Genomic DNA, 27,397 nt, shown 5'->3' with positions numbered 1-27,397 from the left:
CAAGGGACTCGCAAGAGTCTTCTCCAGCACCACAGTTCAAACGCATCGATTCTGCCATTAATCGACACGTGTGGGGCTCTGAACTGAGAACCTTTATTCTGAAAATTATTAACATCATTCACGTGAGGGATCTGTATTTTACTTTGACATCGAGGAACAAAAAACCGGAATTTAGGGTGGAAGGAGCTAAACAGATTTACACGATAAGCCCCCCGCGGATCACCTGGCACTTTCTAGATGATTTGGCTCCACGGACTTTTGTGGTTTAAAGCCTCCAAGCCTAGCCTTTGGCGGGAAAAACAAACCTCCTTCCAACGCCCCGCCCCTGCGGACTCTCCACGCCCCATCCGGACCCCGCCCCTGAATGCAAACTCTGTTATTTCGCCATCCCTAGGGATGTCTTGGCCCCACCCCCGTCCTAAGACCCGCTCTATAAGCGCGAGAGCCAATCGGCAGCGGCGCGCTGGTCCTGCCCACCCCCCCTCCCCCCCCGCGCTCTCTCCCGCCTCGCCCGAGGATTCTTGATTCCACCAGCTTCCGCTAAAGCCACTCAGAGCCACGCGGCGCGCTCAGGAGGTTTGGTGTAGGCTAGCAGCTGTTTACTCCTGGGGTCTCGGGCCGCCGCCTTCGGCACCCCGGGGCTCGAATCTCCCCTCTTGGACCCAGGAACCTGGCCCCCTCTCTTCCCGGAGCTCCGTCTTCTGGCCCCCAGACTCAGACTCCCCAGTCCTCTGTTTCCAGGACCCCGCCAACCGCCAGGTTCCCGCCTCCCGGATCCAGGCGTCCCGGATCTGAGCCACCAGGACCTAGTCTCTTGAAGACCTCCGCCGCCCAGACGTCTTCAACCCTTCCGGAGCCGAGGACCCCAGGGTCCCATTTCGAGAACCTCCCATATTCCTGACCCCTACGGTCAAGAACGCCAACGCTCCCACCTCCCAGCTTTGAGCGCCGGACACAGAGAACAGAGGAACCCCAGCGCCCAGCCAAGGGACTCTCAAACATTTCAGCTTCTAAGAGCCAAGGAACTTGAGCGCTGTGAACTCACAACTGCAAAGAATTCTTGAAAGTTCTAGCCTCCGGACTCTGTTAAAGTTTTAAGGAACGTCAGCGTCTTGAGAAGGAACCCCAAGCGCTCCCAACTTGCAGGCGCTAAGGAACCCCAGCGGCGTTCATCATGGTGGCCGATCCGGCTAAGGGAGACCCCAAAGGGTACGCGGCGGCGGAACCCACCGCCAACGGTGTCTCGATGTTGGTCCCCATAGAGGACGTAGGCTCGTTAAAAGGCGGCCGTTGCGGTTCCGGGGATCAGGTGCGTCGCTGCTTTCGCGCCAACCTGCTGGTGCTGCTGACGGTAGTGGCCGTGGTGGCCGGCGTGGCGCTGGGGCTGGGGGTCTCGGGAGCCGGCGGCGCGCTCGCCCTGGGCCCCGCGCGCCTGGAAGCCTTCTCCTTTCCCGGAGAGCTGCTGCTGCGCCTGTTAAAGATGATCATCTTGCCGCTGGTGGTGTGCAGCTTGATCGGCGGCGCCGCCAGCCTGGATCCGAGCGCGCTCGGGCGCCTGGGCGCCTGGGCGCTGCTCTTTTTCCTTGTCACCACACTGCTAGCGTCCGCGCTCGGCGTGGGCTTGGCGCTCGCGCTGCAGCCGGGCGCCGCCTTCGCCGCCATCAACACCTCGGTTGGGGCTCCGGTGGAAGAGGCCCCCAGCAAGGAGGTGCTCGATTCGTTCCTGGATCTTGTGAGGTCAGAGCCCGCCCTACCTGGTGGAGGGGTGGGGGATAGGGGTGCTTCAGCCTGGTGGGAAGGGGAGTCGCCACGTGGACGGAAGAGGGGTTTGGGGTCCTGGGGTGGAAGGCCCGGGACATCCCCAGGGCCTCAGGAAAAATGGGGAGGGATAGTTGGGGGGGCTCTGGGGAGGGTCAGGATAGGGAGGTTTCTAAATATGAGAGCTTGGGTACATAAAGGGGACCCCACAGGAGAGTGATAGGCATGAAAGTTTTAGGAGTGATGCTTGGCAGCCAGGGTGGTGGGGAGGGTGTGTTGGGGGGGGGGGCTAGGGGGACCTCTGCTGTGAAGGGGGAGGATGCTGAGGGGATATTGGAAGGGAATCTTTGAGTGTTGGAGGGCCCCAGGATGAGATTTCTGGATAAAGATTTAAGTCCCCTGTCTGGATAAAAGTTTGGGGAGCCCTGTATCAGGGGGCCCTGAAGGACTCGAGGAGATTGGAGGGGACCCCCCCAGCCAGGCCCTCTTCCCACGTGGTTCCCCCACCACGTGTCACCCAGACAAAGCCAGGTCCTTTTCTGAGCCTCTCTTCCACGCCTAGTTCATCTGTGCTGGACCATGCATGCTGCCACCTGTGCAGCCTTACCATCCCATTTCCTGTTCTGTCTGGTCCCCGGCCGCCCTCCGCTGGCACTAGGCTGCCCAGAGAGGGGGCAGATTCTTTTCCTTTGGGCTTTTGCTCCCTGTGCCTCAAGAATGTCTCTTCTCCCTTTTAAGGAGGGCAGACGGGCTGGGTCCACATGGCCTTGCCTCTGAGGGCTGCTGATTCAGTGTCTCCAGGTTGGTTGGGGACTTCCTGGAAGTGACAGAAGGAAATGATGAGTCACGGAACAGGGTTCCCCCGTGGCCTCTTGGCATCAACACAGGCTGATATTGAGGGAAGGCTGGGTGTCCAGAAGTTAACGTGGGTGGGCACCTCCTGGGTCAGGCAGATAGCTGCGTCCCGACCCAGCCCTGGCTGGCCTGGCTGAGTACAGGCTGACCTGCTGACAGGCAAGCCACCTGAAGGCTGTTTTTATGTGTACAAGCTTTGGTGTTGTGCCAGATCCAGGCACACTTGGCCAGTCACTCGACAACTGACCTGGAACATCTCAGAACCACTCAGCTTTATAAGCAGCTGACACACAGCTGGACACAGGCACGCAGACACACGGCTGTGCCATCTCACCAACACATGGGCTTATACCGTCACACACACTGGGCACTGCCACCTTTTTAGCACAAACAGCCACTCACTGATGCTGCCGATCACACCAACATGTGAAACCCTGCCTAAACACAGCTCAAGAGCACATAGACACTCACATACACCTTCAGGGTCGCACATCTCTAAACACTAACCCGCGCCCCCCCAACCCCCCCCCCCACAACCAGCTGCGTACCCATGGCTTTGGTGAGAGGGAGGATCTGAGGTTGCTGCGTAGTTAGGACTGTGAAACCAGCTAGCAGGGCTCAAATCCCAGCTCTGCCGCTCCTGCAAGTTTCTTCACCTGTCAGTGCTTCAGTTTACTTTCCTGTCAAATGGGGATAACAGGGCCCCGCCCCAAGGGCTGTTGGGAGGATGAAATGAGTTGATTTATATTCAGCACTTAGTCCAATGCCCATAGTTGCCTTGGCTGTTATTTTTGTCTTAACCTGAGAGACAGGGGGCCGCTGTCTGACTCCCTCACACACTGCATGGGGTTTCATGTATGCTGCTGTATCCTTAATCACACCCAGACACCCTCACACAAGAGTGGCCGCATAAACAAAGATGCCTTCACGACAGCACAGGCAATCCTTGTCACTTTCTCACCAACACACCCAGATTTTCCCCACCCCCTGCAAGCCACCAGGCAGCCCCCAGGGCCACCCCTTCCTCAGGCCTGAAGGAGGAAGTGGCTGATGCAAGATGTCCCTGGTATTGAGGCTGCTACAGGGGTGGAGCCCAGGCCCTGTAGCCCTGCCCCAGCCGGCATGGGAAGGGCATGGGAAGCTGGCATTCCTCAGTCTCAATCAGCACTCCCTTGGGGCTAGAATACTAGTCTCCTGGGGCCCCAGGAGTCCAGCTCAGACTCCCCACACCCTGGAAAAATGTGCAGGGCCAGGTCCATCTGTACCTGGCTGAACCTGGCTGAGGCATGGTTGGGGACCACGTCTGGGTACAAATGGGGCCTCTAAGGTTCCCTTCACCCCAAGAAGCCAACCCAGTAACCCTGATACCCCCTGATCTCCTGCCTTATCTAATACTCCCTACCCGCCCCCCTCCACCCCACCCATGTTTCTTTCTGCAGAAATATCTTCCCCTCCAACCTGGTATCTGCAGCCTTCCGCTCAGTGAGTCTTCAGGGGTGTCCCTCGGGGTTGGGGGGGGACAGGGAGGGAGACAGGCAGTCACAGCTGCTGGATGCCTGATTTGGGGTGGCACCTGGAAAAACACAGATGCCTGCTTATTTATAGCCATAGTGCAGGGCTCCTGGATGACCTATGAATGAAACCCATCCACGCCTCTCATGAAAATATGGGTTCTGAGCCCCTTCTGGGTTCTAATTCTAGTTGGGCGACCCTGAGCAAGCGCCTTTACCTCTGTGAGCCTCACAGTTTCCACCTCTGGAAAATGGGGGTATGAATGGTCCTAGTGCAGTGGGGTTGATGGTGGGATGGAACAAAATCAGTATAAGGGATGCCTAGGGTGGGCTTTGAGTATTAACAGAGCCAGGGTCGGATGGGGGAGCCTCGATGACAACTGACAAAGACAATTGATCCTGACTCTTCTCAACCCCTCCTGCAGTACACTACCTCCTATAAGGAGAGATTGTTCAACGGCACCTTGGTGAAGGTAAGAGGTGGGAAGGGTTGGGGTGGGCGGGGGGCTGCACCGTGGCCCGTTGCTGTAGATTTTTTCATTTTGTTCTTACCCCTGTCTTGTCTGCCCTCTGGGTCTTCTAGCATTTGGGGTGCAGTCTGTTTTAAATTCTCTGAAGCCCTTCCCCAATTTCTGTCTTTTCTGCCTTTCTGGAATCTCCATTTTGCCCTTCTTCCTCCCTACAGCCATGCTCTGATCTGGGTTGTTATTCTCACCCCCACCCCGCTTCAGCCTGGCTTTCCAAAGCGCAAACCTGACCTCTCCTCTCTTCCACCTAAAGCCCTCTCCTGCTCCTGAGTGCCCTCTGAAGAAAGCCCAGGCACCTCACCATAGTCCATGGGGCTCTGTGAGGCCCCAGCCCTGCCCATCTGCCCACCCAGCCCCATCTTGTGACTCCGCCCGGCTCATTCTACCCCAGCTTCTTTCTCTTCTTTGAATGCCTGGATTAGAGTCATTTCTAGGTTGTTGCATATTGTTACCTCTCTAGAACCTTCTACCTCTTCCCTGCTTTACCTTGTTCACCCCTAGTCTCCAAGTCTTTACCCTCTCCTCCAGGAAGTCCTTCTGATCCCTCTCCTCTGAGTTTCGCAGCACTGCCTTCCTCAGTTCCCATACTCCCTTGGGTTCTCCCTTGCCCACTCTGGGTGGTCCCTGGACCTGGACTATGAGCCTTTGGAGGAAGGGGCCTGGGGAATGGTCTTGTCTCTGCTGGGTCCCAGCAGTGCTCAGGACAGGCCCCCAGTCCCTGTGCAGGTTGACCGAATGGCCCCTCCTCACCCCATCTGTTCTTGCCCAAAGGTGCCCACTGGGGGTGAGGTTGAGGGTATGAACATTCTGGGCCTGGTGGTGTTTGCCATCATCTTTGGCGTGGCCCTTCGGAAGTTGGGGCCCGAGGGAGAGCTGCTCATTCGCTTCTTCAACTCCTTCAATGATGCCACCATGGTGCTGGTCTCCTGGATCATGTGGTAAGTGATGGGAGTGGGGACATCTGTCCCTTCAAACCAGATCATCTAGATTCAAATCTCGCACTGACTGTTCCCTGGCTGTGTGACTTTGGACAAGTGACTTACTCTCTCTGTGCCTCAGTTTCCTTATCTATAAGACAACAGTGCTGTATTCCATGAGAGCTAAGACTGATCCCAGAACCTTCTTGATCCTACTGCTAAGTCGCTTCAGTCGTGTCCAACTCTTTGCAACCCTTTGGACTGCAGCCCACCAGGCTCCTCTGTCCATGGGGATTCTCCAGGCAAGAATACTGGAGTGGCTTCCCACGCCCTCCTCCAGGGGATCTTCCCAAGCCAGGGATTGAACCTGAGTCTCTCATGTCTCCTGCGTTGGCAGGCAGGTTCTTTACCACTAGCGCGACCTGGCACTGGAAGGGGACCAAAAGACAGCCGCGCTGTGGCCACAGCCTGGCTAACGCATCTCAGTTTTCCAGATTTCAGGGTCATCAGATGTTTGCCTTTGGGTCGATGATTGAGAATAGTGCCTGCTTTATAGGGTTATCATGAAGATGAACCGAGTGAGTGGGGTGTAAGTAAAGCACTTAGAAAGTGCTGTAAACATCTCGCACTTACTGAGCATTCACTTAATGTCAGCTACAATTATTATTAATGTGTATGAGCTTTTGTTAAATGGCCTCAGATAATGAGGGAAAGAAACACATACTGAGGCTTTCGGCTTCACCCTTGCCACCTCCCTCTGCCGTGTCTCCCCATGGTGTCACGTGGATTCTTAGCACCCATGCTAGATCAGAAGGTCAGACATCAGGAGGTGGGGGACTTCCCTGGCTGTCCAGTGGTTGACTCTGTGCTTCTAATGCAGGCTGGTGAGGGTTCAGTCCCTGGTTGGGGAACAAGAATCCCACATGCCATGCAGCATGGCCAAAAAAAAAAAGAAATCAGGAGGTGGGTTAGGGCAGCTGTGTTTTTACCAAATCTCCCTCCCTGACCTTGATTCCAGTGTAGCTGACATCTACAAAGCTGCTGTTGGAACTAATAGAAACAGTTTTGTTGTTTAGTCGCTCAGTCGTGTCCGACTCCTTGCAACCCCATGGACTGGAGCCTGCCAGGCAACTCTGTCCATGGGATTTTTCCAAGCAAGAATACTGGAGTGGGTTGCCATTTCCTACTCCAGGGGATCTTCCTGACCCAGGGATGGAAGCTGTGTCTCCTGTACTGGCAAGCGTCTTTTTTTTTTTCTTTTTTTTTTTAACCACCAAGCCACCTGGGAAACCCAGTAGAAAACACTCGGAGGTTGGGTCAGAGTAGGCTCTGCAGCTGGATAGCCTAGTTCCCATCCTGGTGCTGCCTCTCCCCAGCTCTGTGCCCTATGACATGTTATTTATCCTGCCGTGCCTCAGTTTGCCCGTGTGGAAAATGGAATCGATAGTACCGGGCACGAGTGAGTTAATATGTGTAAAGTTCTTGGGTCAGTGCCTGCCCCATAGCGTGCCTACAATAAATGAGCTTAGCTAATATTTGTCAAGTAATGGTGTAATTTCTGGGCGCATCCCTGTGGCTAAAGTTCAGGCATTTGGCCAAACCGTGGTACACAGGTGGCTGGGAAATGGTGCTTTTCTTCTGTTACTAAAGAGGAGAAAGGGGGCACCTCCCTAGGGGTCCAGTGGTTAAGACTCCACACTTCCAATGCAGGAGCCCTGGGTTCCGCCCCTGGTCAGGGAACTAGGTCCACATGCTGCAACTAACTCTCAGCACAGCCAAATAAATGTTAAAAGTAGAGGAAAAGGGGTTTGAAAACAAGTAGCTTTAGTGATCAGACAGTCGAGGTGATGATAGGAGCCCTCCTGGCAGGGAGGCACGAGCAACCCCTGGGATCTTCGCTCTAGGAGTTAGAATAAATCCCAGCTGAAGTCTAATTGTTGTTGTTTAGTTGCCAAGTCGTGTCGGAGTCTTGAGACCCCCATGAGCTGTAGCCCTCCAGGCTTCTCTGTCCCATGGCATTTCCCAGGCAAGAATACTGGAGTGGGTTGCTATTTCCCTCTCCAGGGGATCTTCCCAACCCAGGGATCGAACCTACATCTCCTGCATTGGCAGGCAACTTCTTTACCACTGAGCCACCAGGGAAGCCTAGCTGAAGTCTATAGACTTCACTTATTGGGCACAGAAAGCTTTCAACTCATTTCAACTGGCATCTCATTTAATCCTCCCATAGTTCTTGTGAAGTTGGTAGCATTATGGGTCCCTGTTTTATAGACCGATTTGCTTTTGCTTAATGCAATGATAGCTGCAAGAGTCTCAAAATAAAAGCTCCCTCATGGGGGTGTGGTGAAGATTCCATCCTCTTCAAGGGCTCAGCACATCATAAATGCTTCATACCTGGGAGCTGTCATTAAGACATGAGTCACAATCCTTATTTTTCATGGAGAGACAGTATATTGGTTTAAGTCATGTCAGCTGCTGTAACAAACCCCAGAAAATGTAAATGGTTTGCATGGTGGGTGTTTCTTTCCTGGTCACGTGTTAAGTGCACATCTGGTGGGTGTCTACTCCAAGTGGTGATGGAACCACCCAAACTTCTTTTACATCCCAGCAGCACCATGTCAAGAGGAGAGAGTGGCAGATGACAGGGGAGGTGTCCAAACGTCAGCCCACGATGCAGTGGGCGCTTCCTTTGAGGAAGGCTGAGATGTGCCCAGCACAGTGCCTGGCACTGGGTGAGCACATGATTAGAGGTGGCAATCTGTCTCTTGGGTAATTAGGTACGCCCCTGTGGGCATCTTGTTCTTGGTGGCCGGCAAGATTGTGGAGATGGAGGACGTGGGGCTGCTCTTTGCCAGTCTCGGCAAATACATCCTGTGCTGCCTGCTCGGCCATGCCATCCACGGGCTCCTGACACTGCCCCTCATCTACTTCCTCTTCGCCCGCAAGAACCCCTACCGCTTCCTGTGGGGCATCATGACGCCACTGGCCACCGCCTTCGGGACCTCCTCCAGGTATGACCTTGGAGCAGACCAGGACAGCGTTTTTAAGAGTAGGGGTTCTGGAGTGGGCATCTGATGTCTAAAGAGCCCTAGAATTTTGTTTGTGGGACACGGGATCTGGCACAGAGGCCACACTTCAGTATGTTTCTCATAAGGTCCTGGAAAACCCCTTTTCTTAAGAAACTGCTATCCTGGAGATTTATTCCTCCCTTTCTGAGAAGCCCTCCCTGCCCCCAGGCATGCCCTTGAGGGACTCTAGGACCCTGGATCCAAACTCTCAAAATCTCCTTCCACCCCTCCTGGGTAGTTTGTCCATCTGCTGGCCCTGTCCCCTAGAAACCCAAACCTCCCTACAGCAGCCTAGTCGAGGTCTGTTGTAGGTAGAGGGAAGGGGTGTGAGTCAGCGAGCACTCAGAATTTAGGTATGAGTCTATGTGTATTTGGCGAGTAGTGGTCGGTACTCTCCCTGGGGGTCCTGGACTCTATTTTGGAGTGCTTTCATTCTATGGGATCCCTAGTGCTTTCTGTCTCTGGGAAGAGAAGGGCATGGAGGGCTGGGAGGGCTGGGGGTGTGGGAAGCAGGGGGCGGTCTAAGGTGGTGGGCGGAGCTTGTGCCCCAGTGGAGGCGCTGTGGGCGGGGCCTGACCCAGGGCCTGGTCAGGGGCGTGCCTTGGGCGGTGGGCGGGGCCCAAGTGGCCCAGCTTAGGGAGCGAACAATGACTCTGATCTGTGGTCCTCGCAGCTCCGCCACGCTGCCGCTGATGATGAAGTGTGTGGAGGAGAAGAATGGAGTGGCCAGACACATCAGCCGCTTCATTCTGCCCATCGGTGCCACGGTCAACATGGACGGTGCCGCCCTCTTCCAGTGTGTGGCTGCCGTGTTCATTGCACAGCTCAACCACCGGTCCTTGGACTTCGTGAAGATTATCACCATCCTGTGAGTGTGGGGTGGCTGCGGCGGGGACCGCCCACCCACCTGACCCCTCCCTTGACAACAGAGAACCTGGGCAGAGCAGCCGCCCCCCCGCAGCTCCTCCCACTACCCAGGGACCTTCTTGTGACCTCCCTTCTCCTCCCCCAGGGTCACGGCCACAGCATCCAGTGTGGGTGCGGCGGGCATCCCATCTGGAGGGGTTCTCACTCTGGCCATCATCCTCGAGGCGGTCAACCTGCCGGTTCACGACATCTCCTTGATCTTGGCCGTGGACTGGCTAGTGTGAGTGTGGGTTTGGGATTTCAGGGTTTGCCCAGGGGTACTCCTGGGGAAGGGAATGAGCAAGTGGGTCATTGATAGCCTCTGAGCAGAAGAGGAGAGGAAGGAAGGAATTCTAGAAGAAAGGGGAAGGGATCTAGAGTATTCCAATCAGAGGGAAGGAAGGGATCTTTGGGGTTCCAACAGGAACCCCAAAAAAGTAGCATGCCCTGGTAGTTAATAGAGCAGACTCTTCAATCAGGCTCCCAGATCAGCTGTTGCTGGCTATTATGACCTTGGACATAAGATGTGTAAGATTATTACACATTAATATTACACATAAAAACTTTATCACACATAAAAACTTAATCGCCTTGTGTCTCAGTTTCTCCATCTGTAAAATGAGAATAGTTTCTCCTGAAGGATTAGATAACTTAATACAAGCAGCTTTCTTAGAAGAGTAAGTAGTAAGTGCTACATCATTGTTAGCTATCATGATGAAGTATTAAGAACCTAAGAGATTAGAAGACAGTTTAGTTTCAAAACTTAGAGAGTTACCATGTATCTTAGCAATACCACCCCTATGTTTAAACGCAAGAGAATTGAAAACATGGCCACAAAAACTTGTACATGATTGTTCATGGCAGCACCATACATAATAGCAAACAGGTGGAAACAAACCGAATACTGATCAGTTGATAAATGGATAAGCAAAGTGTCATATGTCCATACAATGGAATATTACCCAGCAATACAATGGAATGAAGCAGTGATAAAAACATACATAACATATGACCCTTGAAAATATTATGCTAAGTGAAAGAAACCAGACACAAAGGGCCACATTGTATATGATTCCATTTATATGAACTGTTCAGAAGAAGCAGATGTATAGACAAAGTAGATTAGTGGTTGCCTAGGGCTGCGGTGTGGGAGAAAATGGGAAATAATTGCTTAATGGATACAAGGGTTTCTTTCTGCCGTGATGAAAATAATCTGGAATTAAATAGTAGTGATTGCCTAACTCTGAAAAAAAACTAAAACCCACTGAGTTGTATGCTTTTAAAGGGTGAATTTTATGATATCTGAATTAGATCTCAATTTTTTTTAATAGCATACACACCCACACAAAATGTATAAGAAGAGGAAGGAAGAAGATCCTTAGGGTTCTAGGGAGTTCAGGGGGCCTGAGGGAGAATGTAGTATTTCAGAAGGAGAAAGAGGCATTGAGGGCTCTTCTGGGGCCCCCAGGAAAGGAGAGGTTCCAGAAGGAACGAATCTTGTATTTTACTGGAAGGAGGATCGCTGGGGATCCAGGGAGAATGGAGGAGATCTTTGAGGTTCTAAAGCAGAGAACTGCATGATGGGGCACTTGGGATTATGAAGATTTCGGGGGAGAGGGGTGAGGCTGGGGCCTGACCTCTCCCCTCCCACTCACTTCCCTGTCACTGTTCCCCCTTCAGGGACCGGTCCTGTACCGTGCTCAACGTGGAAGGTGATGCCTTTGGGGCGGGACTCCTCCAGAGTTACCTGGATCGCACAGAGAACCGCAACTCCGTGCCGGAGCTGATCCAGGTGAAGAGTGAGATGCCCCTGGCCGCGCTGCCGGTCCCCAGCGAGGAGGGGAACCCTCTCCTCAAAGGCTGCCCGGGACCTGCTGGGGATGCTGACACCTGTGAGAAGGAATCAGTCATGTGAATCCCTGCAGAGACCTTCCCTGCCCCATAGGGGTGCTCTGGACATTGGAATCATGGGGGATGGATGAACGGACAAACAAGGCCTCTTAGAGGGCCCTGGCCACACACTCGGGAGCCATGGGCCTCAGCTTCCCTCCCTGTCGTCAGATCCGGGAGGCCTCGCTGCTGGGGTGTATGTTGCTTGTGTGTGAATGAGTGTGTGTGTGTGTGTGACTGTTTCCAAATCTGCCCAGTCCTCAACTCCTGGCCCCCCCCAAGGCTAGGAAACCATATAAGACGGAGAAGTAGCATGGCCTCCACACCCCATCCTGGCAGCCTGCCTGGCCTTCCTGTCTCAGGGCATAGGGCATCATGGGAAATTCTGCTGTCTGAGAGCAAGGATGTTCTGACAGGTTGCTGGCTCCTTTTCTGGTTATTTTGGTGGCTGTGGCTCTGTGTGTGTGTGTGTGTGTGTGTGTGTGTGTGTGTTCTGTGACTCTCCACGGTACATCCCACCCTGTCCCCGGGCCCTCTGTCCCCTCCACAATACCAAATACTCCTTGGGAACACTGAAGGGAGACTCATAACATGTTGCTGTTACTCTGAGGATGTTTATAACAATAAAACTGTCAGTTTGTAGTCTATCTCATCAGATGTTTGTAAGAATTTGACTAAAAATGCTAGCTATGCAGAAAACAACAGAAAATACAAATAGGACTTCATTGAAATGAAATATCTGCTTATCGAAAAACACCATTGGAAACCACCATGAGATACTGCTTCACTTGGCAGGGCAGCGATCAAAAGCAATACCATGTGCTGATGGGGTGTGGAAGTGGATAGAGCCCGTGTTGTTGCTGGTGGGAATGCAAAATGGTCTAGTCATTTTGGAAAATCACTGGGTGATTATGAAAATGGGGTGTTTTAGTGTCAAAGCATATATTAAAATATCTACTTAACCAGGGAGCTTGTGAGTCTCAGTCCTGGGAATGTACCCAAGAGAAAGGAAAGCTCCTATTCACTCAAAAACTGGTACACAGATGTTTAGAGTTGCTCTCCGTAATTGCCAAAACTTAGAAACATCAACTGGATTACTGGGTACAAGCATCATTTGATGAAAGGCTGCTGGGCAAAAATATATATAGATAGATAGATAGATACACTCAATGCGATGCATCTCACAGATAACACTTTGAACGGAACCGGAAATAGTAAGTGCCTTATAATTCCATTTATATGAAGGTCTACGTGCAAAGTTGCTTCAATCATGCCCAACTCTGTGTGACCCTATGGACTATAGCCCACCAGGCATTTCTGTCCATAGGATTCTCCAGGAAAGAATACTGGAGTGGATTGCCATGCCCTCCTCCAGGGATTTTCTTGAGGGATTGAACCTGAGGTGGGTTCTTTACCACTAATGCCACCTGAGAAGTTCCATATGAAAGTCTAGAGCAAGCTAAACTGGTCTATAATGAGAGAACTCAGAACAGTGGTGACTGATACCTGGGTCAGGAAGATCCACTGGTGAAGGGATAGGCTACCCACTCCAGTATTCTTGGGCTTCCCTTGAGGCTCAGCTGGTAAAGAATCTGCCTGCAATGCTGGAGACCTGGGTTTGATCCCTGGGTTGGGAAGATCCCCTGGAAAAGGGAAAGGCTATCCACTCCAGTATTCTGGCCTGGAGAATTGCATGGACTGCGATCTGCAAAGAGTAGGGCATGACCAAAGAGTAGGACATGACTGAGTGACTTGCACATGAAGATCTATCGATTTGGAGAGGGCAGAAAGGAACTTTAAAACAAGCTGTAGGGCATGTGCCATCTTAGTTCCCAACCAGGAGTTGAAATGGTGCCCCCTGCCTTGGAAGCGCAGAGTCTCAATCACTGGACCACCAGGAAAGTTGAGGGCAACTTTCTATGACGGGAAATGTGTATCTTGATATGACTGATGGTTACACAGATGTAAACAGTTGAGAAAACATTAACTGGTACACAATACGTGGGTATTATCTCTCCTAGGTATTTTATCTTTTAGTTAAAAGTTTTGTACCACCAGTGGTAAATTCCTTTCCCACTGTAACCACCTCCATAGTAATGCAGTTTCCTCTTGGTATCTTTTTAAGTCTGCTGAATTTATCACAACGCTGCCTCTGTTTTGGTTTTTTTGGCCCCCGAGGCATGTGGGATCTTATCTCCCCAACCAGGGATGGAACCCACATCCCCTGCATTGGAAGGCAAAGTCTTAACCACTGGACTGCCAGGGAAGTCCCTACCTCTTGATATCTTAAGTCTCATTACCCTAAAATAATGGCTTGCTCTTTTTTTTTTTTTAATCCCAATTTGCTGTTTGCATCAAAAACTTGCCGTGTAACTGTTGGCAGTCCTGTTTGAATCCCTGATGCGGAAGATAGCAATCAAGACTCATCTGTTCTAACAGGATCCTGTCTTGTGCATTGTTGAAGCACATTACTCCTGACTGATAGTCTCTTCCCCTCCCTGGGTTGGTATGTAGGCTTCTGCAGGTGCCTGGAGGCACCACCAATATGGATCCAGTTATAAATGTTATCTTGTAGCTTTGACCTTTCTGGAGAGTTATTTAGTTACATCTCCTGATCATTGCTGTGTGACCCAGAAAAAAGATTCATATCTGATTCTGTGCAAAACTGTGTATTGTGCACAAACATAGCCACTAATGAGTCCACTGAGTAGAAAAATTAATTGTTTTCAATGTTTTCTATTATGCCAAAATCCTTAGTGGGTAGTTATAGAAGTGTTTGATAAGAGTGTTGAATGATATTTAGGGAAATCATTTGGGGTTTTTGGGTGGAGAAAGAGGTGTCTTATTTTCCTCAATTGAAACAGTTATTTATTCTCCAATTTTCTATTTTGTGCTTTTGGGGGAATGGATTAGATTTGGGTGATGAGGGATGGCTGTTTAAAGAGATAAACACCTATATATGTAATAAATTGCGTATACAATCTATGTAGAAAATACATGTACATATAAAGAATATGTAGTGGCCAAGTTCTGCTTTCTGGGGGGTCAACATTATTGAGTATAACTTACATACAATAAACTGCATCAGTCAAAGCACACAATGGGAGGAGGTTTGTTTTTTGCCTCGAAAACAGTGGGATCTTAGTTCCCTGACCAAGGATCGAACCCACGCTCCATGCAGTGGAAGCTCAGAGTCCTAACCACTGGGGGAGTTGAAGGATGAGTTTTGACAGATACTTACACTCGTGAAAAACCACCACCACAAAACACAGTATTCCCACTGCCTCCCCAGATTTCCTCATGCTCCTTTGCAGTTATTTCCTTCCTTCGCCCCGGGTCCAGCCACCACTAATCTGCTTTTGATCCTGAAGGATTTCTTTTTGTCTCTTAGAATTTCACAGTACCAGAATCGTACAGTATGGAGCTTTTTGCATCAGCTCCTTTGACTCAGCATAATGCTTTAGAAATTCAGTCATGTTTTCACATGTATCAGTAGTTCATCCCTCCCCCTGTCCACCTTAATTACTGAGAAGTATTCCATTGTCTGGATGTATACAGCTTATTTCATGTGTTCAAGGACATTGCATCGTTTCCATTTGGGAGTTGCCGGGCATAAAAGTGCATTGTAAACATGTCTTTGTGTGCCATTCGCTTTTCAGACCAAATATTCTGTAATGTCCAGTGGTGATACACAAAAGAGATGCTACTTAGTAAATGCATTGGCCCATCTGACAGCCACTGAGACATTCCTCCCACTGTGCCTAGTGTTAACCCTGGGCTGCTGGGTCAGGGGGAGATCTAGGGAGGGGGTCCCCAGAGAGAGCCAGAATAATAGGGTACTCTTGGTGGTCCAGTGGTCGGGGCTCTGCACTTCCACTGAAGGAGGCATGGGTTCCATCCCTGGTCTGGGAAATAAGATCCCCCATGCTGCACAGGGACACAAAAATTAAATTAAACAAGAGAGACTCTTGGCAGGGACCATTTACCAATGAATTAATAACCCGTAAGTTAATGCTTTTGTGTTTAAACCACAGGCAGGGCCACAACAGTGCTTGTGCTGACTTGCATGTCAGCTCTGGGAAACTCCTCTTGGTTCTCCTGAAATGAGGTTCATAGGTAATATAACCCACTCACACCTGATATTAAAAATGATTCCAAAAAGCAGCAAGGTCCTGCTATGCAACACAGAGAACTAGATTCAGTATCCTACAATAAGCCATAACAGAAAGGAATGTGTGTGTGTGTGTGTGTGTGTGTGTGTGTGTGTGTACAACTGAATCACTTTGCTGCACAGCAGTGATTAACACGACATTGTAAATCAACTATATTTGGATCAGAAATAAAAATTTAAAAAGCAAATCCTTTCACACACACAAAATAATCCCATATTGCCCAAACTGTAAGAAAAAGGAGAAATAAAAGAATAGGAATTTGGGACTTTCCTGGTGGTCCAGTGGTTAAGAATCCACCTTCCGATGCAAGGGATATGGATTTGATCCCTGATTTCGGAACTAAGATCCCACACTGTGGTAGGCCACCCTCCCTTCGTGGTGCCTCAGATGGTAAAGAATCTGCTTGCCATGCAGGAGACACAGGTTTGATCCCTGGGTGAGGAAGATCCCCTGGAGAAGGGAATGGTTACCTTGGCTTCTTGCCTGGAGAATTCCATGGACAGAGAAGCCTGGCAGGCTACAGTCCTGCCAGGGGTTGCGAAGAGTCCGACATGACTAAGTGACTAACTCTAGCTGCTGCTGCTGCTGCTAAGTCGCTTCAGTTGTGTTCGACTCTGTGCGACCCCAGAGACGACAGCCCACCAGGCTCCCCCGTCCCTGGGATTCTCCAGGCAAGAACACTGGGCCAGCCCACAATTACTAAGCCCGAGAGCTCTTGAGCCCATGCTCCACAATAAGAAAAGCCTGTGTACCGCAAGGAAGACCCAGTGCAGCCAAAATAGCAAATAAATAAAACTTTAAAAAAATGATAACAACTTATAATATGTATTTCAATATGCAGATATGTGGGGCCACCTCCCCAGAAGCTGAGAGAAACCAAACATTTACACCTGTAAAGAAGGCAGCTCCCTAGTCAGCTATAAACACTCAACGTAGGTATCAAGTTACTGAGAACCAGGTAGAACATGATTTTTTGATATTGTTGACAATCCCTGGCCAAGCTTTGAACAAAGCCTGATACTTCCTTCATCTTTCATGGTAGTTGCACTTCCTGGAAAATTCAGAACTAGTGAAAACCATCCAATAAGGACTTTGTGTTTGCCCAAGGAGAGTCTAGTTCTGGACTTGGATGATTCTTAACCAGGTTTTTCCAAGTAGGGCTAAAATTTCGTTCATTTGTGCTAATGTGGATGGGCTGGTTGTTAAAATATTGAAAAAGCTTCCGTTCTGGCTGGTGAACAGTATAAGAGTAATTGAGAAAGCAGTAAAATTCAAAAAGACAAATTGCAACAAACTTATTAGTGAAAGGTTGTTGTTGAATCACGCGAATACACCGGGATTCTTGGCCCCCGGAGGAGAAGAATTCAATCCGGGGCCAGAGACGAGGCTTGATCGCTCAGAGCTTTTGTGTAATAAAGTTTTATTAAAGCATAAAGGAGATAGAGAAAGCTTCTGACATAGGCATCAGAAGGGGGCAGAAAGAGCACCCCCCTGCTAGTCTTCAGCTGGGTGTTATATAGTCACTAGCAGTCTGTTAATGAAAGAAAGGAATGTCTTATAATTCAGAATAGCACCAGGCCCCTCGCCCATAAGATGCATTTTGGGATAATCTTGGCACCAAATGGTTTATCTTGGGCCATAAAATAATTAACTTGAATCTTAAAGAATAGCTAACTTCAGGCGAAACCAGGTGTCATTATGGCAACACAGTATTTTAAGAGAAACCTCTCTTTACATTTGTATAGAGAAGGAAAAAAATATTGCTAGTTTGTTTCCTCCTGCCGCTTAAGAGAGATAAAAATGTCTGACACTTGCAGGCTATGTCCTCCATTTGGAGACCCCTGGCCTTCCTGCCTGTTACCCTCTCATTAGTTCAAGTTAGTTGTTGTGATAGGTTTTCTGTCATCCCATTATTTAGTTGAATATAAAGATATTGAACAAAGTGATTACACAATATTTTAAGGGCTAGAAAAGTCTCAAACGTAATTGCTGTTAGTTCAGGAACTGCAGAGACTTCGAAAAAAAAAAACACCAACACACTAAGTTTGAGTCTAAGAGAAATTCTTTATCTACTGAGATCTCAAGTTTCTAATGATTCTCATTTAATGGAAAGTTGCTAGAAGCATATGATGTGGTTCCTTTCTCAAACCACAGCTAAGAAAATGTTGTTTTAAATACATATATGTACATATATTTTATGTATATATGCATATACAGCTGTGTCAATCAAGAAGTCACACTAACAATTTCTAAATGAAGCAAAACCATTACAATAATTTAAGTGATTTGAGCTTCAAGTTAGGTTCTTGGCAATAAGAAGTATGGATATATAGATAATTTTGATCATTTTGAGAATTAAAAAATATTTTTTAAATGTGATACATATATTGATTTATACATTTATATTACCATACCAGTTGCAAAATATTTTGAATATCACCAGTCCTTCAGGAATGCCTGATGGGACATTTTGAAACAGTATGTGACAAGGGTCCCTGCTTCGTTGTGTGCAGGTGCCCTGCGTATAAGACATTTCCCTGGACTGTGCAGAGAGCCAAGAACACTGTCCAACCACATCGATAACCTGAATCATCCCCATAAATTTCCAGAATGTTCCCTGGGAACCCAACAGACTGCCAGCAGTTGGCAGTTTCAGTGGTTAGAAACAGGCTGCATTATAAGAGGTCAGGCTTGGGATGTCTGAGCCTCTGGAGATTGGGCCGAAGTGGCATTTAGCTTCTCTTGCTGGTGAAGCTTTCTCTTCCAAGGGCTTCACATTTCTGCAAGATCACCAATCCCTCCACCCGTTCAGAGAAGCAGTGAGTTGCCTTAGGTCACAAAGAAAGACAAGAGCCACACTTGGTCCTGAATCACAACCCCTTTACTCCTGTGGGTCGAGGATCACCGTTACCTACTTCTCAGGTGCATACTGAGGTGCAGGAAGCATAGTCCCTCATGGCCCAAGTTCATAGTGGGAGTACGCAGCAGTCCTTGGATTTGAACCCAGGCCTCTCCCTTTTCAGAGCCTGTGCTCTCAAAGCCAAGTGCACATACCCAAGGGGTGTGCAGGACATGTCACTGGGATAAGGCTGATCAACAAAGCCCTCTCTGTTTATTTTTTAATTTTAAAATGGAATAATTTGAGCTGTATTACTAATATACAGAATGCCAGTAGTGCCTGGATATAATTTAGCAATAAATACGCATATTGGAGGTACACGTCCAAGCAGGATTTCCTCTGAGGTGCCCGATCACCAGAGAAAGGCTGCCACCGCGTCACCTGCTAAGTGGTTTGGCTCCCCAAGCCCCCACCTTGGGGTACCACATCTGCAAAGACGATGTGGGCAACGGCAGTGAAGTCTCCAGACTGACAGCCTGGGTTCGAGTCCCCCACTCTGACACTTCCCAAGCTGTCTGGCCTTGGACAAGTGACTTTATCAGTTTTCTCCTCTGTAAAATTAAAATAATAGCAGCTCTCACCTCTGACGATGGAGGTGAAGGATAAGTCAGTTACTCCGTGTGAAATGCTGAGAACGAAGCCTGATATACAGTAAGTGCTCAGTAAATGTGAGCTATGAGGACTGTTCACCCTGCCTCGCGAGTGGGCGAACAGGTGCAGAGAGCTAAAATAATGAGGTAACGCAGTTCAGTGGCTTGGGCTGGGATCCAGAACCATATCTGCATCTCTGAGCTCTGAGCCTGCTTCCTTCTCTGCAAGATGGGGTGAATAGCAGCATGCACCCCCTCAAGGGCTCGCCCAGGAGGGAAGGAGGTCATTTTCTGGGGGGGGGGGGGCGCGGGGGCGGTGGTGGTGGTGTGCGGATTGTTATCCTGTCCAGCCAGGCGCAAGAGACCAGAGAGAAGACCAAAAGGCTCAAAGACGTTAAAGCCAGTGAACTCAGGTCCTGGGCTTACGCTCACCTTGGCTCCAAGGTAGGACAAGGTCGCCCTCTAGTGGCGAAAGCAACCCAACAGCCAAGCGTCCTGGGCTCTGCGCTCGACTCCGAGGGTTCGCGTGGAAAACCGAAGGAAACCCGAGGCACAGAAAAATTGCAACAAGACAGTCTGACCCCAGAACCTACACTCATATTCTCCTTCTCTTTCCAAAACTCTGTCCCAGCCCCGGAGCCCCGGTTCTGAGACTCTTGGGTAGGGCGCATCCTTGACATACGGGGCTGGGCGGTTTCGCAGCCCTGGCCCGCTCACCAAACGCCAGCTGCACCAACCAGAGGACAGCGCCCTGTGCCCGAATGTTCTCCGGACGCCGGGAGCCGACGCGGCAGCTTCAACTGTTTCCCCCCAAACTCAGGAGCGCCGGGTTGGGATATTCGGGGTTCTCGATGACCCCGGGGCCGAACTTGAGTTCCAGGAAGCGGCGGTAGTTGTTAGGCGCCTGGGCTACGAAGCCTGCAAAGGGCAGGGGCACGAGAGGTTGCAGGAAGTGTTCGGGGAACTCGACATCCTGCCGGTGGTCCAGCCACGTGTCCTTGGTCATGACCCCGTTCCGGGGGTAGAAGGGCCACAGGTCCACGTGCAGGTGGTTGCTCTCGCTGTACTGCACGCGGAAGAAGTCGCCCTCCACCGCCTTCTCCCACACGAAGCCGCGCTCATCCACCACCGAGCCTGCCTCAGCGCCCCGCAGCTGCTCGCAGTTGCCCACGTCCTCCAGGTAGATGCCCAGGTCCACGTCGTAGTCCCACGGGATGATGTCCCCGTGGCGGGCCGCCCCCAGCAGCGAGCCGCCCTCCAGCCAGTAGCGCACGCCGGCCGCCTCCAGCACGCCCACCACGTAGCGGGCAGTCTCGCGCAGTGCGCGGAGGCAGCATGGGGGCGTCCAGCGCTCCTCGTACAGGTAGGCCGGCGTGTCGCCCACCACCGTCCCGAAGCAGCGCGGGGTCTCCTTGTTGCAGCCGAACCACTCGAGCCGCCCGCCCTCCCAGCTCACCAGGCGGATGCCCAGCGCCCGCAGCAGCGCCGCCCGCCGTGCGCGCCCCTCGCGCTCTGCCTTCCAGCGCGCATGGGCCGTGGCCAGCGGAGGCTGGTGCGCCGCGCCGAAGGGCAGGTCCAGCATTTGCACCGTCCAGCCGCGGAGAGCGGTCTGCAGGAAGAGGCCAGTGCCCACGGGCCGGGCCAGGGGCGCCGAGAGATTGAAGAGGTCGCGGGCGCGCAGGAGCACCACGGCATCCCCGTCCAGGGCGTCGCAGCGCGGTGCGGAGGGTGCTGGGCCGTAGCGGGCGGTCCACTCCCGCAGGCTGATGTTCAGGGCCAGGCACCGGGCCGGGTTGGCCGAAGCGACGGGAGCGGCCACCAGGCGTGCGCCGCCCGCTCGGAGCACCTCGACCATGCGCTCCAGCTGGCCTGGTGCCTCGGCCCTCGCCCCGTCGGGCACCAAGGCCACGTACTCGGTGGCCACGTACGTCTCCGGGCGCGAGGCTGCGGCGGGTCGGTCCAGGGCGGGCTGGAGCAGCGCCAGGCGAACGTTGGGAATGCGCGGCAGGGCCAGGGGCGGGTAGGGGAGCGTGTCGGCCACCACCACCACCGGCTGGGCGGGCTCTTGCTGCAGGAAAGAGTCCACCAGCTCGGGTACCGCGTTGTCAAAGGCCTCGAACTCTCGCACCAAGATGGTGACACGGGGGCCAGAGGCGGATCCACGGCGGGAGCCCCTGGTCCGGGAGCTCCTGGGCTGGTGATGCAGCCATGAGACGTAGAACAGGACCAGAAGGTTGAGGGTGATGGCGGCTGCCAGGGCAGCCTGGCAGCGGGTGAGCCGCATGGGGCTGAAGTCAGGCCCTAGCCGGGCTTCCGGGGTATCCTGGGGGTGGGGGGGGGTGATAAAAGGGGAGACTAGAACTGGTGTCAGAAACTCCCCCACCCATCCTCATCCTTGTCTTCCTCTCCCAGCCCTTTCTTTATTTTTCAGTTCTGACCTTTCCTCCTACAGGAAGCCCTCCCTGATCCCAGGCTGAGTCTGGGATCCTTCAGCCCCCCTCTCTGGTCTCCTTCAGCCTCCTCCAGGTTCTCTGACTCTAGCTTACCACTCTAATTCATTACGATTAGGGACCAAGCTGTGTGAGGGGGGTCCAGAGCCTGTCTTGGTCACTGTTGGGTCCCCATGGTCACCCAGCCCAGAGCCAGGGACACACTAGATGCTCAGGAAGTTTTTATCAAATGAACCACCTTCCCATCTTCCTTGTTCAATCCCACCCTTTTATTCATTGTCAACTTCTTCAGTTTCCGGTTCAGTTACAAATGCCCAGACCCCTTCATTGCCTGCTCTTACCCCAGGTCTTTCCTTCCTTCCCCTCCCACACTGTGGCCCTGGGGTCAGAGCTGTGGCCATCCAGCCCCTCTCCCCTACTGTCTCCTCCTCACTTCTTCAAATCCTGTGCCATCTGGCCATCTCTTTCCTGATGATAAGCCAGATGGTTTTGCAAGAAAAGCTAGAAGTTTTAAGTCAGAAATTCCAATTTGTAATGTTGGCCACTAATTAATTTTCTTTTTTAATGGAATGGGTCAAACTCACAGAAACAGGAAGTAGATGGTGGTTGCCAGGGACCATGGGGGAAGGAGAAAGGGGGAATTGTTAGTTAATGGGAATGGAATTCCAGTTTTGCAAGACAAAAAAGTTCTGGAGATTGCTTCCCCAATAGTATGAATATACATAACTCTACTAAACTATGCACTTGAAAACAGTTAAGATGACAAATCTTGCTATGTGTCTTTTGTTACAATTAAAAAATCATTTTTTAAAAAGTAGAGTATGTGCATGCTAAATCGCTTTAGTCGTGTCCAACTCTTTGTGACCCTATGGACTGTAGCCTGCCATGCTCCTCTGTCCATGGGATTCTCCAGGCAAGAATACTGGAGTGGTTTGCTATTTGCTTCTCCAGGGAAACTTCCCGACCCAGGGATTGAACCTGCGTCTCTTAGGTCTCCTGCATTGGCAAGCAGGTTCTTTACCACTAGAGCCACCTGGGAAGCCACTCTCCCCACCCCCAAAAAAGTAGAGTGGGCTGCATCAAAGGAAAGGCTGTGCTCCATAGAGCACCCTCTACCGTCTGTTCACTGGTCACATTTCTAGGCAACCCCCAGGTGGCGCTGTCTCCTTATACTCTTCACAACTTGACGCTTGCGCGGGTTTCCAGCATAGAAGGAATAACTAACTCGCCCCATTTTGAGCAGATACTCAAGAAACAGTTTCCCCACGAAGGATCATCTTAGGTTCAATCCTTCCCAGAAAGGGAGACATTAGAGACCCAGCTAATCTTCCTCCCTCCTGAGTACTTCTGACCCCTCCTCTTCATTCCCCCAGCTCCTGCTTCAATCCAGGTTCACCCAGATCCCCACTCAGCCTCCTCCTGGTCTCCTGACCAAGCCCCTTCCTCATGGTAGCCACAGGGGTCTGCAGAAAGCACAGGCTGACCTCCCCTTCTCTTGCTCAGAATCTGCCATGGCTCCCTAGTGCTCTGGGGAGAAAGTCTAAGTTTCTCACAATGTCCCACAAGGTGTGACCTGCCTGCCCAGCCCCGTCTCCTGCCACACTTCCTTGAATTCTGAGCCTAAGCCATCTTGGGCTTTGCTTCAAACAGGTCTTATTCACCCCCACCACACACGATTTTTAAATTTTTTCTGGCCATGCTGCACTGCTTGTGGGAGCTTAGCTGCCTGACCAGGGATTGAACCCAGGCCCACAGCTGTGAAAGCTCAGAGCCCTAACCACTAGACCACCAGGGAATTCCCAAACAGGCTTATTTCTAAGCCTTTGCATATCCTGTTCCTCCTGCCTGGAAGAGTCTCTCTTGAACACCTTCTCCCCATGCCTCTCTTCCTCTGAAGAACTCCTGCTTATGTTCAGGCTTCAGCTCAGATGCCCCCCTCCTCCAGAAAGCCCTCCCTGAACCACCAGCTGAGTGAGAAATTCCCTCTAGGCTCCCAGAGCCCTTGGGCTGCCCATTCTGGTTTGCCACTATCTGGTAATGGGTCTGTCTGCCCCCAATAGACTGTGAGCCCCAAGAGGACAGAGCCAGGGCTGTCTAGATCACCGCTGTGTTCCTTGCATGCAGCTGGACACTGAAAATGTACTTGGGGAAAAGATGATGACCTGGGGCATGGTTTCTGTGTGTCTGTGTAGCCCACTCAGGTCCCCAGGGCTGCACGGGGGCTATGTACCTGGGGCCCTGCCCTGGTCTCCCTGTCTCTTCTCTTTCACCCACCAGGAACACCCTCCCATCCCCTTCAGCCATCCAGGCCTGCTTGTCCTTCTCTGATCCAATTCAGATGGCGCTTAAGAATCTGCGTTGCACTTTCAGAGTGACTTGTTATTCTTTAGGACCTTGGAATTGACTTCTGGACCTTCCATGGACCCCTCCTTCCTTTCACCCTTCAGCATCTATTTGTGGAACTCTACAACACAGAGGGCGCTGTCCTAGGCAGTGGGGACCCAGCCGTGGACACATAACATAAGAGACAGACGAGACTCCTGAGCTCGGACAACGCACATTACAGTAGGGGGAGGAGACTTTGAAACCACAGAATGTTTGGGGTCTTAAAAACCTGAGAATTTTAGCGCTCAGGTACACAGAAGCACAAAACAGACCCTTAGGTGGTTTCAGAATCGTCTAACAATTCTAAAGAGACCATCCTGGGACTTCCCTGGTGGTCCAGTGGTTAAGACTCTGCGCTTCCAATGTGGGTTCAATCTCTGGTCAGGGAACTGAGAATTGCACATGCCGCTGTGTGGCCAAAAAGTAAAAATTAAAAATTGAGGACTGCTTGGCTTCACTTACAAAAAAAATAAAGAGACCATCCTGCTGCTTCACCCTTGTCCTCTATGGTCTGGGTCCCACTCGGAGCCCAGAGGGATCCTGTCCTGCCTGCGTCTGCTCTCAAACCTTCTGTGGCTGGAGACTCACTCAAATGGAGGGCCAGAGTCTTCACTGGGACCCACCTACTGGGACTCCCCCTACTGTAATGTGCGTTGTCCGAGCTCAGGAGTCTCGTCTGTCTCTTATGTTATGTGTCCACGGCTGGGTCCCCACTGCCTAGGACAGCGCCCTCTGTGTTGTAGAGTTCCACAATAGATGCTGAAGGGTGAAAGGAAGGAGGGGTCCATGGAAGGTCCAGAAGTCAATTCCAAGGTCCTAAAGAATAACAAGTCACTCTGAAAGTGCAACGCAGATTCTTAAGCGCCATCTGAATTGGATCAGAGAAGCCCCACGTGATCCCTGCCCTCTCCCACTCAGCTGCAGTCACGTGGACCACCATTCTCCAAATACACCCGGGAGACCTCAGCTGCAGCACTCACTTGTTCCCTCTGCCTGGATGCTCTCCCGGCCCAGCAGCAGCTGCATGCCCCCCACCCCCGCCTCGCCAGCCATCAGATCTTGGCCCCTTCCTTTGGCAACCCTACTTAAAACGCCTCACCCTATCACTCTCATACTTCCTATGTCTTTTTTCCTCTCCTAATAGTTCTCATGTAGATGTGACTTATCTTGTGTCTTATTTTGTCTGTTTTGTTTCATGTTGTATACCCGGAACATGGCTCAGTACCCTGCCCACTCCAGGTGCTCAATAAATTTGCGTGGAAAGAACGATTCCTGTTATTCAAATGTGGAACCTGAGCCCCAGAGAGAGGAAGGTCAGAGGGAGCAGAATCCAGGTCTCCATCCCCCAGCCCTGACTCTCACTAGGCACTGTCTGGCTGACTCTGGGCCAGGAGGCGCCCAATAGAACACAGGATAGGAGCTGGTTTCTCAGAGACCAGTGGGTGCGAGGGCCAAATGAGGAGGTGATGGGACCAGCGAAGAAAGAGAGAGGACTCATCTAGTATCGTGACAAGTTCGGGCTTGGCTTCCCCAACTGTAAAGACTCAAAAACACTGGGGCCAAGTGGATGAAACGAGGCTTCTGAAAGATCATAACAGGATCATAATAATATCAGCAATTCTAGCCACTCATGCTGTGCCAGACTGTATTCTAAGCATTTTACCAGTATAAACTCGTTTAATCTTCACATTTGATCACATTAAAAGATGAGGAAACTGAGGCACAGAAAAGTGAAGTCACTTGCTGCAGGTCACATAGCGGGGAAGTGGGCAACCCAGGATTGGATGGGGAAGCTGGGTTCAGAGTTCTGATTTTAGCCAATAAACTTGGCTGTCTCTTTTGGGTCCACAAAGACAGTCCGACTCTCAGCCCATCTTCAGTGAGACAACCCTCTTTTCCCAGTCCTCACCTAACAGGTGCTTTCAAAGCTGAATATGGCCCGTTAATTAATTTAACTCGTTACTCAACAAACAGGTATTTATTGAGTGTCCTCTGTGTTCTGGAGACCCAGGATGAACCAGACAGTGGTTGGGCAGGTCCTTCCAGAGGTTGTAAGACAGACAAAATCCCTGCAAACAACTTATAGACAGAGCAAGAAAACAAAAGGGGGTGTGAGCGAGAAAAAGTGGTCAGTGAGGAGAGGATTGTTAAGCTGAGACTGTCCTGCCATTGCCCACGAAACAGTGTAAGGGGATCGATACTCACTTCAGGCCAGGCTTCACCTGGCCTGAGTCTCAATGGCTGCATCTGTAGAATGGTAATGTGATGGATAAAGAAAATGTCTGACGTGTGGAGAAACCTTTGGGGACAAGGGCAGTTTCCCCATGAGTGCTGGTAACACTGAGGGATTTCTTACCTTTTAGGTTGCAGGATGAGGGAGCTTTAGGGGGGTGGTTCCAGCCCAGCTCAGCTGCACCACTGAGGGAAGGAGAAACCAGGAGACCCCAAATCAGTCAATTTCACACAATAGAACACAATTGTCTCACCTACAAAAGTGAGATGGGAAGGATGTCATAGCAACGTATAACCACCCCTTCTTTCATAAATGTGTCCAGAAAGGTCAGACTAGGAGTGACAGAAGGTGTTACCATGACAACCCCTTCCCTAGACCCACTCCATCCTGAGAAACAATCTTAAAATGTCCTTTACCTTGGTGGGTCTTAGGGTCACTGGAAGGGGGACTGCCCCCATTACCATAGTAACCAGGACTTCGCTTTGCTTGTTTCTCACCTCTCTGGGGATGGTCCAGGCCTCGTAACCATAGCAACTACTTCTCAGCAGAGCATCTCCTCTAAATAAAAACACCTGGTTGGTTTGGTCCACAGACCTCCCACGATGGGAAAGGGGGAGATGGTTACCATGGTAATGCCAACTGTGTGGCTGGGGGGAGGGGCTGGGAAAGAGCTGCTTCCCTCAGCAGTGTCCTTGGGGCTGGGGTCCTTTCTACCTGAGTGCTAGGTGAGGTTGCCATAGTAACCGATGAGGGTAGGGGCATAAGGACCACCAGGGACTTGGGTTACCTTAGCAACCTCTTCCTGGTGCAGGGCCAGGAGAGAGTTGGAGCTCCATAACTACAAAGGTGGAAGGGAGGGGAGGCTAAGGGTGTTCCAGACTGGGAGGAGTTACCATGACAACCGACCTGGGCCAGAAATCAGGATGGGGTCATTGCTGAAACCACCCCTGGTGGTAGTTCTTTCCCTCAAAGAGTGACAGTGATTGTGGAGGAGAGTGCTATTTGGGTCTGGAGAGGGCTAGAGTCTTTCTTTGGGGTGAAACGGGAGGAGGAGGGTAGAAAGCGGTCCCTCCCCAAGTACCGCGTTTCCCAGGGGCGACCCTCGCGCGGAGCCTGGGTCGCGTTTGCCTTCCTCCGGGCGCGCGCCCCCTTTCCGCCCCGCGCCCCCTCCCACGCGCGCGCCTTCGGGGTCGACCCGGGTGGGCGAGGCGCGCGCCCGACTTCGTTCCCGTCACC

At 51.3% G+C, this 27,397-nt stretch overlaps 2 protein-coding genes across 2 annotated transcripts; one reads left to right on the top strand and one right to left on the bottom strand.

Moving 5' to 3' along the window:
• The first annotated feature begins 486 nt into the window (after window positions 1-486).
• SLC1A5 (solute carrier family 1 member 5) lies at window positions 487-12,079 on the top strand. Its single transcript, XM_055552045.1, has 8 exons — window positions 487-1,737; window positions 4,053-4,095; window positions 4,550-4,597; window positions 5,423-5,589; window positions 8,346-8,579; window positions 9,310-9,504; window positions 9,649-9,783; window positions 11,223-12,079. The coding sequence occupies exons 1-8, from the start codon at window positions 1,175-1,177 to the stop codon at window positions 11,455-11,457; spliced, it is 1,620 nt and encodes a 539-aa protein (XP_055408020.1). The 5' UTR covers window positions 487-1,174; the 3' UTR covers window positions 11,458-12,079.
• Window positions 12,080-17,648: 5,569 nt separating this feature from the next.
• FKRP (fukutin related protein) lies at window positions 17,649-27,368 on the bottom strand. The gene is made up of 3 exons (XM_055551753.1): window positions 26,659-27,368; window positions 26,285-26,346; window positions 17,649-21,416 (listed from the first exon to the last, which is right to left on the bottom strand). Exon 3 carries the CDS (start codon window positions 21,375-21,377, stop codon window positions 19,890-19,892), a length of 1,488 nt encoding a protein of 495 aa, XP_055407728.1. The 5' UTR covers window positions 21,378-21,416; window positions 26,285-26,346; window positions 26,659-27,368; the 3' UTR covers window positions 17,649-19,889.
• Window positions 27,369-27,397: the final 29 nt, after the last annotated feature.

This window comes from Bubalus kerabau, chromosome 17 (genome assembly GCF_029407905.1).
Source record: "Bubalus kerabau isolate K-KA32 ecotype Philippines breed swamp buffalo chromosome 17, PCC_UOA_SB_1v2, whole genome shotgun sequence".
Lineage (NCBI taxonomy): Eukaryota > Metazoa > Chordata > Mammalia > Artiodactyla > Bovidae > Bubalus > Bubalus kerabau.
This window is presented reverse-complemented; position numbering and strand designations above follow the sequence as displayed.

Coding starts and splice junctions, on each gene's coding strand:
- SLC1A5 (XM_055552045.1), top strand. CDS start 1,175: ATGGTGGCCGATCCGGCTAAGGGAGACCCCAAAGGGTACGCGGCGGCG. Junction 4,598..5,422: donor TCAACGGCACCTTGGTGAAG/GTAAGAGGTGGG, acceptor TCTTGCCCAAAG/GTGCCCACTGGGGGTGAGGT. Junction 9,505..9,648: donor GTGAAGATTATCACCATCCT/GTGAGTGTGGGG, acceptor CTCCTCCCCCAG/GGTCACGGCCACAGCATCCA.
- FKRP (XM_055551753.1), bottom strand. CDS start 21,377: ATGCGGCTCACCCGCTGCCAGGCTGCCCTGGCAGCCGCCATCACCCTC.